The 14,871-nt window shown below is 40.2% G+C and overlaps 1 protein-coding gene across 4 annotated transcripts; it reads left to right on the top strand.

Moving 5' to 3' along the window:
- Positions 1–350: 350 nt before the first annotated feature.
- On the top strand, positions 351–11,443 carry TYRP1 (tyrosinase related protein 1). 4 transcript variants are annotated; one of them, XM_052778862.1, is made up of 8 exons: positions 351–465; positions 1,108–1,578; positions 4,327–4,649; positions 5,980–6,184; positions 7,161–7,328; positions 8,874–9,053; positions 10,434–10,580; positions 11,148–11,443. In XM_052778862.1, exons 2-8 carry the CDS (start codon positions 1,197–1,199, stop codon positions 11,351–11,353), a joined length of 1,611 nt encoding a protein of 536 aa, XP_052634822.1. In that variant the 5' UTR covers positions 351–465; positions 1,108–1,196; the 3' UTR covers positions 11,354–11,443. The 4 variants fall into 4 exon arrangements, with proteins under 4 accessions (XP_052634822.1, XP_052634823.1, XP_052634824.1 ...); XM_052778863.1 differs by having other exon boundaries at positions 402–624; XM_052778864.1 differs by having other exon boundaries at positions 439–604.
- Positions 11,444–14,871: the final 3,428 nt, after the last annotated feature.

The raw sequence follows: 14,871 nt of genomic DNA, 5'->3' as shown, positions 1-14,871 counted from the left end.
TCTTTGTTTCATTACCTTTCATAGCACCTGCTCAGAATTTAGCATTTCAGGATACTCCAGTATGGTCATTGTCTTTTTATTTGATTATCAAAAGAAATAGTTAAACTCAAAGCTGTAACTTTAAGATTGGAGTGTTTAATTTTCTAAATAACATATCTTTGTCACTCACTTCAGCCTGATCTTGAAAATAGCATTTGAAAAATTTTATTTTTTAAAAAAATGTCTGTTAAATGTGAATTTCCCCAGTGTTCTTTGTCTGTTTTCAAGTGAGCCTTTCTTTGCAAGTAATTAAAAAAAACCAGCCTTCACAGTTGTTCTGTTTTGAATTCAAGTATTTGTCTCTGACCTTTGCTAAAACTTGTAAAATCACAAGGAGATAAGCATGAAAGAAATCATGTGCTGTTCAAGTACTTAAAGTCCAGGGAAATGCACTGAAGTAGAAAGGGGATTAATAGAAGAAGGAGGGTGAGGTCAAGCTGTACTGTGTTGGTAGAAGAAGGATTAGTAAGCAGACTGAACCAGGAGAGAAATTAGCAGTGCTTATTTTGGGTTAGACACAGCTGTAGGACGTACAGAGATAGAACAGGATCTCAGCACAGGAAAGGTACCAGAAGGAGGGAACAGGTACAACGCATGAAGCGTTGTAACTTCACTTTCTGGTGGAGCTGCCATTAGAGAAGAGCAAGGGAACACAGAGGGGAACTGCTGAGTAGAGAACAAGATACACTAGTTAAATGCAGAAAAGAAAGGCACAAATGGGGGTTGGGGGGTGGTGAAACAAAAGGTTCAAAAAACTGGTGCCTTAGACCAGTTTTAGCGCGTTGTGGTAGTGAAGTAAATCTGGCTTGCAGGTGTACAGTGTGAATGAACATTTGGGAAGCATTTAGAAGTCAATGAGCAAACATAGCTCTAGGAAGTTACTATCTTTTGTGCCAATAATTAGAGAACATTAGTGTCTGTAGTCAGAGCTGTTTGCTTTTCCAGTTAAAGTATCAAAGTGCAGGGTTCAGACTCACTTTCTGGGGTGGAAAGGGTAGCCTGGAGGTTTGTATCGCTTGTTTTTATTCTTCTTTCTATCTTTCTCTCTCTCTCCCTCTCTCTCTGTAGAGGTAGCTGGGTGTCCCATCGCGGGAGAGAAGTCAGCGTGTGTGAACAGCTGGCTCTCGGAAGGAGCCGGCTCTGCTGGATCTGCCGTCATGCCGCTCCCCATGCTGCTGCTCCTTTCCCTGCCACCGCTTCTTAGCATGCTTGGCCAAGCTGGAGCTCAGTTTCCTCGCCAGTGTGCTACTGTCGAGTCCCTGAGGAGCGGCATGTGTTGCCCGGACTATTTCCCTGTGTTTGGGCCAGGTACTGACCGGTGCGGTGTGTCTACAGGGAGGGGCCGGTGTGTACAGGTGACTGTCGATTCGCGACCCCACGGCCCACAGTATATCCATGATGGGCGGGATGACCGTGAGCAATGGCCCATACGCTTCTTCAACCAAACTTGCCGGTGCAATGGCAACTTCTCTGGTTACAACTGTGGGTCATGTCGCCCTGGCTGGAGTGGACCTACCTGTAGCCAACAAATCAATATAGGTAAGAGCATGGGAAATATGACATGAAAATTGCCTGTTGGCAGTGCCTGCTTCTAAATGTACTTCGCGTATTTCTTTTCTTTACAATACAAAATGCCCCTTATATTTATTTAGCAAATCTACATTGCCATAGGGGTTATTAAGGCAGCTGATAGATGAGTTGTTCAGCTTGTGTACCAAACATCTACATTTACTACCCAATAACAGGAAGAAACAAAACCTGTAGTCAGTGCAGGATTAGGACCAAGTCCATTAAAGAATAGAACATTTAAGCTGAAAAAATTGTATTCTTTGGAATTATTTAAGAGTGAAACAATGTATATAGACATGTCTGTGTGTTTCTGAGTATGTCTGGGAATAATACTTATCTAGATATCATGTTTAATACCTTGTGAGTACTTTAAGTGTGGCAGCAGCTCTTTTGATTAAAAATCCCTTAATACATTTTTAAACTATGTACCTGGCCTTGTAAATTTTTACTCACCTAGTTGCTGTCATTGTCTTTAAAAGCCTTAACTCATGACTATGAGCTGTTCAGATGAATCAACACAGGGACTTGCGGGTCTTTCTGAGAGTCCTCCAGTTTCAGTTTAGTCCTGAACATCAGTAAACAGAGATCTAAAATTTTTTTAAATGGTTATAAAATCCTTGTGGGACTGGGAAGATGTTGAATATTGTAGGTAAACTGAAAAAGACAAGCAGGCTTGGGGACAGATCCTTGTTCTTAAGCCAAAACCATCTGAATGAACAAGATTTCAGTCTTTATTAGTGAAAGTTTTAAGGTGTTATTGAAATCCTGTGAAAGTCATAATCCCCAAATGAGTGATGTATTCTGTTGACATGAGAAACAACAGGTCTCTAGCAGAAATGTGCAGTGCCTCTTGCAGAAATAGAAATCAGCATTGCCATTATTTTCACCAGATAGGAAACGCTCCATGAACATGAGTCTATGTTCCAGCAAGGGTTTACAAACGATCGCTTACCAATTCAAAATCTTAACACTAAGATTCCTTAAAAACAACTTTTTGAGGGCTGTGGGAAAGACTTTAAGATTTTATTAATTCTTTGAGCTCCAAGAAGCAAACTAGAAAGCAGAAAGTATGACTCATGAATTGAATCTGCTAAGCCAGGTTGCACCCTCTGATGCTCTGGCTTGTTCTCATTAACAATGATAACTCTGAAAAATAACCAAGAAATAAATATTAACACACACAAACTTAGCAAAGCAAATCTGGAGATAGGCAAAAAGCAGCTTTAGCTGATTTTCTAGGGTATACAAAAGCACTTTTTATTTTTCTCATTTAGTAAATCCTTTACTACTCTGTAAAATGTTAAGCGAATCAGATTTATCATGCATGACAACTTGAGTTTAAATAGTGGAAATTAGCTTCTTATTATGCTCTAAGTTTCCACATGGAGGTCACCTCTTTTGTCCATCCATAGAGCTGGACCCTGCTGCTGAGGCTTTAGAAATAATTATTGGATTAGTGTTGGCATATCCACATAAAATAGCTGTAAAATGAAGTTTGGTGCCTTCATATCTTCTAAATTCATGCCTAACTTTAATAATAGCCCCAATTTTTTATTGTGGTTCAGGTACATATTTTCAAAAATTAAAAGGTTAAGATACCTATGTAAATCAAAATTAGAGGGATATTTTTAGTGCGCTACTTAAAATAAACAACAAAAACCCTTCAGTGACAAGGGCTAGCATATCAGTCCAGATAAAAGCATGTTTCTGGATACAGAGCCCATGGATGAAATTCATGTTTCATAAAAAATATTTCTATAAACTCCAATGAAGCCCAAATATTCCCCACTGAATCAACTTTATACAGTAAAACGTAATCCACTTTCATTCTTCATATTGATTCATACTGAAGACCTGTTGCTTCTCATATCAACATAGTCTATCACTCATTTGGACAATTACATATTTTACAGTATTTTTTATAATGAAAATGAGTGCATATTGAAGAATAGCTGTAAGGACTTCTACCTGTGTGTTAGTCTAAACTTAGCTTGAAATCTCAGTCCAGGTGAAAGAGTGCTGGACTGGAACTGAGGTGATGTGGATTCTTTTCCTCTTGCTGATATACTGGTATTTCAACAAGCCAATTTTCTTACTTGTTTCACTGTCTATATGTGGAAAATTATATTTTTAAATGGTTTTGAGATATACTGCGAAAAAGGACTAGTATATGGCTGTTGTTAATAACAGCAGGTAATGACATTAAAGAGAGGTGTTGTACTGCATGAAATTCACAATTCACAAGTGAATCTGCCATTTTTCCTACAATGGTTCAACCATAAACAATGTACTTCTTCACTAAATTGTCAAGCGGTAGAGCTTCTGATTATTATAAATTGCTATACAGTATTCTCTTCTTGTAAAGTATTACCACAGGAAACCTTACGTATATTGGATGAAGTTCTGAAAGGTTTGTGTGACAAAGAACTCTCTGTCATTTCTCTGACAGGATGGAAGGGTAATCTGTAACAATACTTCTAAAAGCACTAAACCCACAAGGTTTGGGGCTTTATTTCTATTCAGCTCAACCTTTCTGGTAATAAATAACATTTTCTATTTATGCTCAATATTCTCTGAATTGCCCCAATAAAAAAATGGATGAATGCTTGAAGAAAAAGGGACTTGCCCAGAATTATTAGGAGCAAAATAAGTTAGTCCTGTGAGATCAGGCTTGAGTGTCTATTACTTTGGTAACTTGCTTTCTCTGTACCCTCACAGTCAGGAGGAATCTTTTGGATCTGAGTGCAGAAGAAAGGAGGCGTTTTGTGAATGCCTTACACCAAGCCAAGGTGACAATCCATCCTGACATTGTTATTGCCACACGAAGACGTGAGGAAATATTTGGACCAGATGGCAACACACCACAATTCGAGAATATCTCCATTTATAACTACTTTGTGTGGTCTCATTATTATTCTGTCAGAAAGACTTTCCTTGGCGCAGGGCAGCAGAGTTTTGGAGGAATTGATTTCTCTCATGAGGGACCAGCTTTTGTCACGTGGCATAGGTACCATCTACTGCAGCTTGAAAGAGACATGCAGGTAAAGTTCATGTTAATGTTAGGCCATGTGTTCATGCTATGTTTTGTACAGTTAAAGAACTTCTTCCCACATTCCAATAGGCAAAAATGATAGCAGCTCTGTCTATAAATTGAAATAACTCTGCTTCAATTTCAGTAATTCATTAGGTATACCAAACCTAATAGAGTGCATTTGGGTTTTAGACTGTCATTGTTACAGAGATGTTAAAAATAGTATTTCAATCAGAGTAATGGAAAACTTAAAAGTTACATAAAAATCTCCTGAAAAAATAGATACAAATTCTAGATATATCCATAGAAGGCATTTTATTGGACCAACAGAAGTTATTGACAGTGTTATTTTTAGTATCAAGGCTCTGATTTTTTACTAAGTTAGACTAATCAAAGCAGCAGAAATTCTAAATAAAAGTATTACAGAAATGGCTTGGGGATTCAGAATCACATTTTATTTGTAAAATTAGTGTAACTGGTTGGAGAAATTAGTGTTTTGTTATACTCTTTTCCATAAATCAGTGATTCTCTTGTTTCCCTTTTCTTGCGTGGACCTATCCATAAAAGGAATATATTATTTTATGGACCACCATCCTTCTTAAAGAAGACAGAATTAAGTTTTCAAGGTCAGGATTAAATAGTTTTTGAAATCATTCCAAGTGTTTCCACTAGCTTCAATGGCTCTGCATCAGGCTGAGGCACAAACTCCCTTCAAAATCTTACATTTGACACCAGTGGCATTTCATTATGTGGAAGCCTTGAGGAGTTCTAGCTCTTGGTGATTTAATATATATTCCTATTTATGTTAGTAATCTTGATCATTAGTTAAGCTACCTGGTATATAAATATTGGAAGACAGGACACACTCCAACCCACACTAGAACCAAACAATGACAACTTGAAGAGCCAGTATCCCTTTTCCTTACTTTTCCATCTGCTCAGTCGTTCCACAGTTGGCTTAGTTATTCCATGTGCTACAAACACTGCTGCTGTTCACAGGCCATTAAAAATATTTGGAAAAATGGGATATCAGTATTAAGTGTTGTTTCTTACTACTCACAATATGGTTTCATGGAAGAGGTACTGTCTTATTAATGAGGGAGAGCCATAACTCAATTCAATAGTCCAACTATATGTTCTGTTGAACACAGCCATCAATGTGAAAAACTACAGAAAGCTATTACATAGATTTCATAGATTTTCCATAGATTTCGTCTCCTCCATGAGGCAGTACTCTGACTCTTACTAAGATGTATTTAACTTTTTTATCATCCTTCTAGTAGTAAATATTATACCTGTATAGGGCACATATGTATTAACACCATATTTACGTGGTTTAGAACATGCTGCAGGACCCCAGTTTTGGACTGCCCTACTGGAACTTTGCAACAGGACAAAACACCTGTGATATCTGCTCAGATGACTTGATGGGAGCTAGAAGCAATTTTGATGTCTCTCTTATCAGCCAGAACTCAATCTTCTCTCAGTGGCGAGTGCTGTGTGAAAATATAGAAGACTATGAGACTCTGGGAACCATCTGTAACAGTAAGTATGACTGCTGGCAAATATTTGGAGAGAAAAATCCTTTTAATAATAAATAAATATAATAATTTACATTGCAATTGTTTTTCCCAGCCAAAAAGTCTTAAAGTGGTTTTTGAATATTCTTGATACAAGTTTCATCAGTCTTCTGAGATATTTATCAGAGACACTGAGATACTATATACTGATTATCTGTCTTGCACTGAGGCACCAAGCACTTCAAAATTTGATCAGGAGCTTGTGGCAGAGGAAGAGCTAAATGCTTTGACTTCCCTTCTTATGCAGTATCTATTCATCTCCTGTGCCATTAATAATTAAATCTGGCAGTGTCATTTCTTAACTGAAGCTTAAGTTTTCTTCTGACTACTCCACTTATCACCTTCACGGCGTTCTGCTCATAAAAGGAGAACATCTAACAAATCCCCATGTTAACTGTGGAGCATGTTTTGAATGTGAAGAATATTGAATCGCAACACATCTACCTCAGCTACAAGAGCTAAAAAAACCCAGCAAGATTCTTGTTTATTCATCACCTTCAAGCCACAACTCTGCATCTTCATGGAAATAGGGGGAAAAAACAGGGAAAAACCACAATATTGGGTTAGTCACCTACATAATCAACTATAGTGCTTTTCCCAGATACTCTACCAGGACATCCTCAAAACTTTTGTCCTAAGTCTCATCAATAAATCACATTGAAAAACTATAGAAAATTTTCCCAAAGCACTTACAGAACCACAAAATTCAGTAAAAGAGGCTTCTAGATGTTTTTTAAATCCTGGAGCAAAGGATCCAGCACACAGGATCCCATGAAAATTCAGATTCTTTGCCTGACATGAAGAACTGGGCCATACATTCAGTTTAAGTGTCATTTGCAAGGCATATTTTTTTTTTTCCCATGGTTCAGTCATTAGAAGGATGCATTCTGTGGCCTACTGTTTTGTACCAGTATTGTCTTCTCTCTTCTCTCCACCCCCAGGCACTGAAGGTGGTCCCATCCGAAGAAATCCTGCTGGAAATGTTGCACGACCTATGGTACAGCGTCTCCCAGAGCCCGAGGATGTTGCTCAGTGTTTGGAAGTTGGTGTATTTGACACTCCTCCTTTCTATTCCAATTCAACAGACAGTTTCCGTAACACAGTAGAAGGTAAGCACGGCAAATAAAAGGACCTGGAACAACTACAAATAAGTCAAGGGAGTAGGCTTGCCATTTTTCCTGTTGGAAGTATGAGTTTGGAGACAGTCTATTGGACACTAAGAACACATTGTTCTTAGCATTATTAGCTTAGTATTAAGTGGAAATAAGCTCTGGGTAAATTACTTTATAGCTTATGTCAGTTCTTTAAATGCATGAAAGCCTCAAAAGTCTGTCACTGGCATACTAAGTAGAAACTAGCTGAAATCACATCCTTGCAACCTAGTAATAAGTTGCTGAAAACAGACAGCCCTTGCCTGTGGATTGATGCAGCTGCATCCTTAAACGAAGCAAACAATTGCTCATAGCAGTTAGTCTTTTGTCTGAATTAAAACAAACAAAAGAAAGCAAAACAAATTGTAAGCCTTGGTAGAACTTAATGAAATGGTATTGAAGTAGTAGTTGAGGTCTGGGTACAGGACTTCCTGCTAAACATGTTAGTCCTTCTCTCTGGACCATATAACTCTGTTCTTCTCTAAGCTCTACACATTTAAAATCAAATTTTCAGTCACTGGCATGTGAACACACACTCCCAAACAAAAAAAACAGCCTAAAGATTTGATTCATGCTTTTCAGCCAGTATCCTGCCAACTGCTTCTGCACTTTAATAATCCAGAGTTTTTAACAGGAAATACTAGGATTCATGAAAAAAGATTACCAAGTGACAGTCCAGATCCCTGCCAGGCCTGTAGATCCTCTGGCTCTTTCAAAGAGGCATGACTCCTACAACAGGGAGGATCTGCTCCATTTTATTTCTCTTGGAGCACAAAATCAAGAATGTGTACCAACCTTTTAAGTATATATGAAAGTTTTGGGTGCTTACCACATCTGACAAATGGGCTATCAGTATCTAGGTATCTAAACATGGCTTTAGCCAATTAGCTGTATGGACCCCTCTCTGGAGAGTTTGGACAAAGCTTGAAAACAGGAGAAGTTTTCATGTTGCTTCAGATCCTGACATCTGACATGGAGGTTACGAGGTGTTGGGCACTAACAGAGTTACATGGGGTATCTTCACTGAAAAAAAAAAGAGCATGTGAAGCTTTCTGAGATGTGTTCGCAGTAAGCATGGAAATGATGTGTGGAAACATAACAGCTGGCTCATTAGGATAGATGGCAAAATATACACACTTAAGTCAGCAGTTAGAAAACACACGTAACTATTTCCATTATGCTGAAAGATATGTAGGTCACAAATATATACCTTTATTTTCATGCTATGATGTGGTTTATTTGGGCCATTTTTTAATTAGATCCCAGCAGCCTTGTACTCCACATTCTCAGCATTCTTTTGTAAAGGCTATTTTAATCTGAAAATTATGTATGCTAGGGAAATTTCTCAAATGCCGGCAGGTACCGAATTAGCTAGTCATTTATGTTAAACAAGTCAACACAACATGACAGCCTTTCAGAGAAAAACGTATCCAGCTGGGACTGCAGCTTCCAAACAAAATGTTCACTGGGATTTTTTGTGTTCTTCTTTGTTTGCATATTCAGGGTACAGTGATCCTTCAGGGAAATACGACCCAGCAGTTCGAAGTCTTCACAACTTGGCTCATCTATTTTTGAATGGGACAGGAGGGCAAACACATTTGTCACCAAATGATCCCATTTTTGTCCTCCTGCACACATTTACAGATGCTGTTTTTGATGAGTGGCTGAGAAGGTATTCTGCAGGTAAGATGTATTCATGGACAGAGGCAAGATGGGTGGTTGTCAGTCTTTGTCGTCACAGGAGCTCAGCTGCTTCTTGTGGGACAGCAAGATGCCCCTATGCTTAGGAGAGAGGACTGGAGTTTTAACAGCTTGTATTGTTAACAAAGACAGAGTAATAACAGGCAAGCTCCCTTCCCCATCCCACTGACATCCATTTTCAAATCATTGTCTGTCAAGGGACTTGGCCAGAGACACCATGCACAATTCAAGAAAACAAAATGTGCAAATACATCATCTCCGTAGAGCAAAGATAGTGTAACCATGGAAGGTTCAAGTACTTCATGGACATTCCGTTGTTGTGTGAACTAAATATCTATGTTTTTTCTCTTCAAACAAGATCAGATGCCATGCACACCCTTACAATTCATTTTGACCACCTTTGTGATTTACCACCAGCATTCCATAACCATTTCCATATCCTTTCAAAGGACGGTCACTGTTGCTGCCCTTGCTTCTTTAACTCCAAAAAGAAGAGAGAAAAGGAATAAGGGCAGAAGTGAAGGAGAAGGAGGAAGGAAGGACAGAAGGAAGGAACTGCAAAGAAGGAAGAAAAAAAGAAATAAAGAAGGAAGGAGATTGGCATCAGTGAACTGGGGAGGGAGAATTCTGTGTAATCCTAATGTCTGTGCATTAGTCTGCACAAAGCAGCAACTGTATTCCTCTTAGGATAATCCAGCCACCTCTTCCTTCTTCTACAGAAGGCAGCTGCTGTTGCACAACTGAGACTTCTTTGTGCAGCTTCCACAACCCGCCTCACATATTTTTCCCACATCAACTATCAGAGAGAAATTGTATCCCTTGTGGTACTTACATGACCTATGACATATCACAAGCTTTTGCATCATCTTACCAGATGCCTTTTTTTTTGTCTTTTTTTTTTTTTCCTTCAGCTGACTTTCTCCTAATTTATCATAACATTGCAAAAAAATTCCACTGGAGTCCATATCAGCTGCCCTCCTGAACTGCATGAGAGAGCTCATCACTGTTACAATCAGACAAAGTCAGATTGTAACAAAAAGGTTTTCCAAGTCCCCCATATATACATATTTCTCCTTTTCCATGTGAGAAGAAATGAAAAGCCCAACACAGGCAGAAAGTTTTACAATTTACTGGTGGTTTCTGTTAAAAACCAGAGATATCATTAGTGGTCCTGGGTTTGGACAGAGCAGAGCCCTACATTCTGGATCTGTCACACTGGAAAACCAATCATTCTAGATTAACTTAGGTTAGGAACAAAAAAATTGAGGTGCTCAAAACCCTGAGTCACTGCTGGGAAAAACTGCAGTAGTGCAAATTATTTTGGTTTTATTTACAGAAGTGTGATTTGACTTTCAAATTTAGATATCTCAACATATCCACTGGAGAATGCCCCTATTGGACATAACCGCCAGTACAATATGGTGCCTTTCTGGCCTCCAGTTACCAATGATGAAATGTTTGTTACTGCACCAGAAAACCTGGGATACAGCTACGAAGTCGAGTGGCCAGGTAAACTGTCCAGCCTAGATGCTTCCTCTTTTTTCTCATCATGTCTTTCTCCCTTTAAGTTTATGCGTCATGTAACAAAGTTGGTTCAAATTTCACAAACAATATTTGATGCCTTTGTAAAAGTCTTTTTCTCTTTTCTTGCCTGGCCTTCCAAATCAGTTGTGTTTGGGATTTAGTACAGCTTAAATAGCTACTGATGATAGATAGTTCCCGCATGAAGCTCCCACTATCCACTTCAATTTTTGGAGAAGTTCTCATTTGGATCTAAACCTTGCAGAAGGTCATTGTTCCTCTATAATATGCCTCCATTAAATCACTGCAGAGAATACAAATCTCCCACAAACCAGGTAGCAGAAGAAAGGTACAGGAGTGTTTTTACAGTGTAACAAGAGAGACTGAAATTTTCTCAGATTTTGGAACAAATATTACGAACCAAAATTTAAACTAGTTCTACTTCACATCTCATTGAATATGACAGATACTGAGCTTTGCTCTGTCCCTCTGATGTTTATCTATACACTTGATATTTACTTTTAATAACTTTCCCTTTTGCTTTCCTTCCCATAGGTCGGGCTCTCCGTGTCACAGAGATGATAACTATCGCAATAGTGACTGCACTGGTTCTTGTTGCAATTATCTTTGCTGCTGCTGCATGTATCGTACGTGTCAAGAAAAATAAGGATGAGTTGCACCAGCCTCTTCTTACTGACCAGTATCAGCACTACTCAGATGATTATGATGGCATATCAACACCAAGCCAGTCTGTTGTTTGAAGAGACAGCACTTTTTTGCATCTGACTGAAACTGTTTATTTTGCTGTATTTTATAAATGGTGGTCATCCATCTGCTTTAAAATAAAGAGCATAAACTGTCAGCTGTCTTGATATGTTTGCTTCAGGCTTCACCTCTTTCATACACCTAGGCATCAATAAGTCACCTTTGCAATGTTAATTCTGTGTTGATTTTAACAGAATTCCATTAATTCTTCAGGGCTCACCTGCAAGTCTCTTTCATGCATATTTCTGTAAAATCTGGTAAAATTTAGTTAATTTGCTGACAGCCGACGTCATCTGACTTCATCTAGCCTTTATACCCAGAATTCTTTTACGAGGTACTTTTATGAAAAGCTCAAGTCTAGAATGGGACAGAAGCAGAATACAAAATAGAAGTAGACACCTTGGCTAGGCGAGTAGAAATGTCTTTCAATATAGCCAGCATGCCAGGCAGGAAGCTACAAGGGAATTCTGAGGGGAACAGTGTTTAAAATCCAACTTTATTCACAGAACATAGTTTTGATCTTATGGCTGCTTTTAGGTGGATCTGTGAAAAGAGATTCACCACCAAGAAGCCAGTCCAGCATTTGGACACTTCAGCTGTATGTTCAAACACAGCTGCCTGAAGGGGACAACTATTTGAAAGGACAGCTGGCAGCAGCCTTCTTTTTATTTTTATTTTTATTTTTATGTTTATTTTTACTTTTATTTTTCACTCTCTCACTCCCTTTCTCTCTCCCACTATCCGTGGCAGGGCATCCTCCCCAGCAATGAGACCTGGTTTCAATTCTCTCTTGTGGGAATTTAAACCCACATCTCTTGTACTTTGAGAGAAGGCCCTAGGCATTAGGCTGTAGAATAGACTTGGAAAAATAGTCATATGCAACTGCTGTTGAATTTATTCAACATGAGCAAGTAGGAGGGCAACAAACTGACAGCTGCCTTTACAGCCTGAGGTAGGGCTTAAGGAATCTGGCTTCAAGCCTGTCGTGGTTTAACCCCAGCCAGCAACTAAACACCACGCAGCCGCTCACTCACTCCCCCCCACCCAGTGGGATGGGGGAGAAAATCAGGAAAAGAAGCAAAACCCGTGGGTTGAGATAAGAACGGTTTAATAGAACAGAAAAAGAAGAAACTAATAATGATAATGATAACACTAATAAAATGACAACAGAAATAATGAAAGGATTGGAATGTACAAATGATGCGCAGTGCAATTGCTCACCACCCGCCGACCGACACCCCGCCAGTCCCCGAGCGGCGAATCCCCGCCCCCACTTCCCCGTTCCTATACTAGATGGGACGTCACATGGTATGGAATACCCCGTTGGCCAGTTTGGGTCAGCTGCCCTGGCTGTGTCCTGTGCCAACTTCTTGTGCCCCTCCAGCTTTCTCACTGGCTGGGCATGAGAAGCTGAAAAATCCTTGACATTAGTCTAAACACTACTGAGCAACAACTGAAAACATCAGTGTTATCAACATTCTTCACATACTGAACTCAAAACATAGCACTATACCAGCTACTAGGAAGACAGTTAACTCTATCCCAGCTGAAACCAGGACAGTATCCACCCCTTATTCTATACCATTGACGTCATGCACAGTTCCCATACCTTTAGTTACATCCTGATCAATCATCACCTTTCCATCCCTTTAAGACATATGAGCAATGATATATATATATATATGTTTACACACACAGAGATATCATTCCTTTAGTTCATGGGTCATGTTCATAAAATGTTCATTGAGTTCATTTAGTTTCCGACTCTGGGCTCCATCTGTCATACCAGTCTTTCTGAGCAGGAGGGATGGTGCAAAGTCCTCTCAGTCGGTAGAGCAGAATTGGGCTTCTGTGCAGTGTGACAAGCAGGTGACATTTGGCGCAGCAGGAGGATGGTGTGCACCGTTGGATTGTTGCATGCTGGAGTCAGTTCTGGTTCCATCACTACTGCGCTTTGCTCAGTTTTATCACAGTTCTTTTCTTGCTTGATCTAAGTGATTCTTACTATAGTACTATGGATATAGCACATAACAATTATAGTGAGGATAACATACAGTAGCAGGGTTATATAGCAACTAATATCATACAGTTTAATTCTGGCTATTCTCACCTAAAATTAAATCCCCTTGAGGCACACATCGGACTTCCCCATCTTTTCGCATCACCCACCAAGTGCACCCAGGCCCTTGAGCAAAAGCAATCCCACGAATGGGTTTACCTTTGCCTGAGGCAGGAGTAACCCAGACTGTCTTCCCTAACATATTTTTTATGTGCACTACAGGGACTTTATCCCCTTCTACAGTATGTAAAAATTCTGACTGGGCAGGGCCACCCCGATTGGCAGATCCTCTGGTGTTGACTAACCAGGTGGCTTTTGCTAAATGTGTATCCCAATGTTTGAAAGTTCCACCCCCCATTGCTCTCAATGTAGTCTTTAACAGTCCATTGTATCGCTCAATTTTCCCAGAGGCTGGTGCATGATAGGGGATATGATACACCCACTCAATGCCATGCTCTTTGGCCCAGGTGTCTATGAGGTTGTTTTGGAAATGAGTCCCGTTGTCTGACTCAATTCGTTCTGGGGTGCCATGTCGCCACAAGACTTGCTTTTCTAGGCCCAGGATAGTGTTCCGGGCAGTGGCATGGGGCACAGAATATGTCTCCAGCCACCCAGTGGTTGCTTCCACCATCGTGAGCACATAGTGCTTGCCTTGGCAAGTTTGTGGGAGTGTGATATAGTCAATCTGCCAGCCTTCTCCATATTTATATTTATTTCAGCCATCGCCCGCCATACCACAGGGGCTTTAACCGCTTGGCTTGCTTAATTGCAGCACATGTTTCACATTCATGGATAACCTGTGCAATAGTGTCCATGGTCAAGTCCACCCCTCGATCACAAGCCCATCTATATGTTGCATCTCTTCCCTGATGGCCTGAAGCATCATGGGCCCATCGAGCCATAAATAGCTCACCCTTATGTTGCCAGTCCAGGTCCACCTGAGACACTTCAATCTTGGCAGCCTGATCCACCTGTTGGTTGTTTTGATGTTCTTCAGTGGCCCGACTCTTGGGTATGTGAGCATCTACATGACGTACTTTTACAACCAGATTCTCTAGCCGGGATGCAATATCTTGCCACAGTGCGGCAGCCCAAATGGGTTTACCTCTGCGCTGCCAGTTGCTCTGCTTCCATTGCTGTAGCCCCCCCCCCAGGGCATTTGCCACCATCCATGAGTCAGTATAGAGATAGAGCACTGGCCACTTCTCTCTTTCAGCAATATCTAATGCTAGCTGGATGGCTTTCACCTCTGCAAACTGACTCGATTCACCTTCTTCAGCAGTTTCTGCAACTTGTCGTGTAGGACTCCATACGGCAGCTTTCCACCTCCGATGCTTTCCCACGATGCGACAGGATCCGTCAGTGAACAGGGCATATTGCCTCTCATTTTCTGGCAGTTTATTATACAGCGGGGCCTCTTCAGCACGTGCCACCTCCTCCTCTGGCGACATTCCA

The sequence above is a fragment of the Harpia harpyja genome, chromosome Z, assembly GCF_026419915.1.
Source record: "Harpia harpyja isolate bHarHar1 chromosome Z, bHarHar1 primary haplotype, whole genome shotgun sequence".
Lineage (NCBI taxonomy): Eukaryota > Metazoa > Chordata > Aves > Accipitriformes > Accipitridae > Harpia > Harpia harpyja.
The sequence above is the reverse complement of the archived record's forward strand: the minus strand, read 5'-3'. Positions and strand labels throughout refer to the sequence as shown.

What these genes read in the sequence shown, in the direction of transcription:
- TYRP1 (XM_052778862.1), top strand. Translation starts at nt 1,197, where the DNA reads ATGCCGCTCCCCATGCTGCTGCTCCTTTCCCTGCCACCGCTTCTTAGC. An exon ending in AGCTTGAAAGAGACATGCAG is followed by an intron (nt 4,650 to 5,979) that starts GTAAAGTTCATG and finishes TACGTGGTTTAG; the next exon opens with AACATGCTGCAGGACCCCAG. An exon ending in TTTCCGTAACACAGTAGAAG is followed by an intron (nt 7,329 to 8,873) that starts GTAAGCACGGCA and finishes TTGCATATTCAG; the next exon opens with GGTACAGTGATCCTTCAGGG.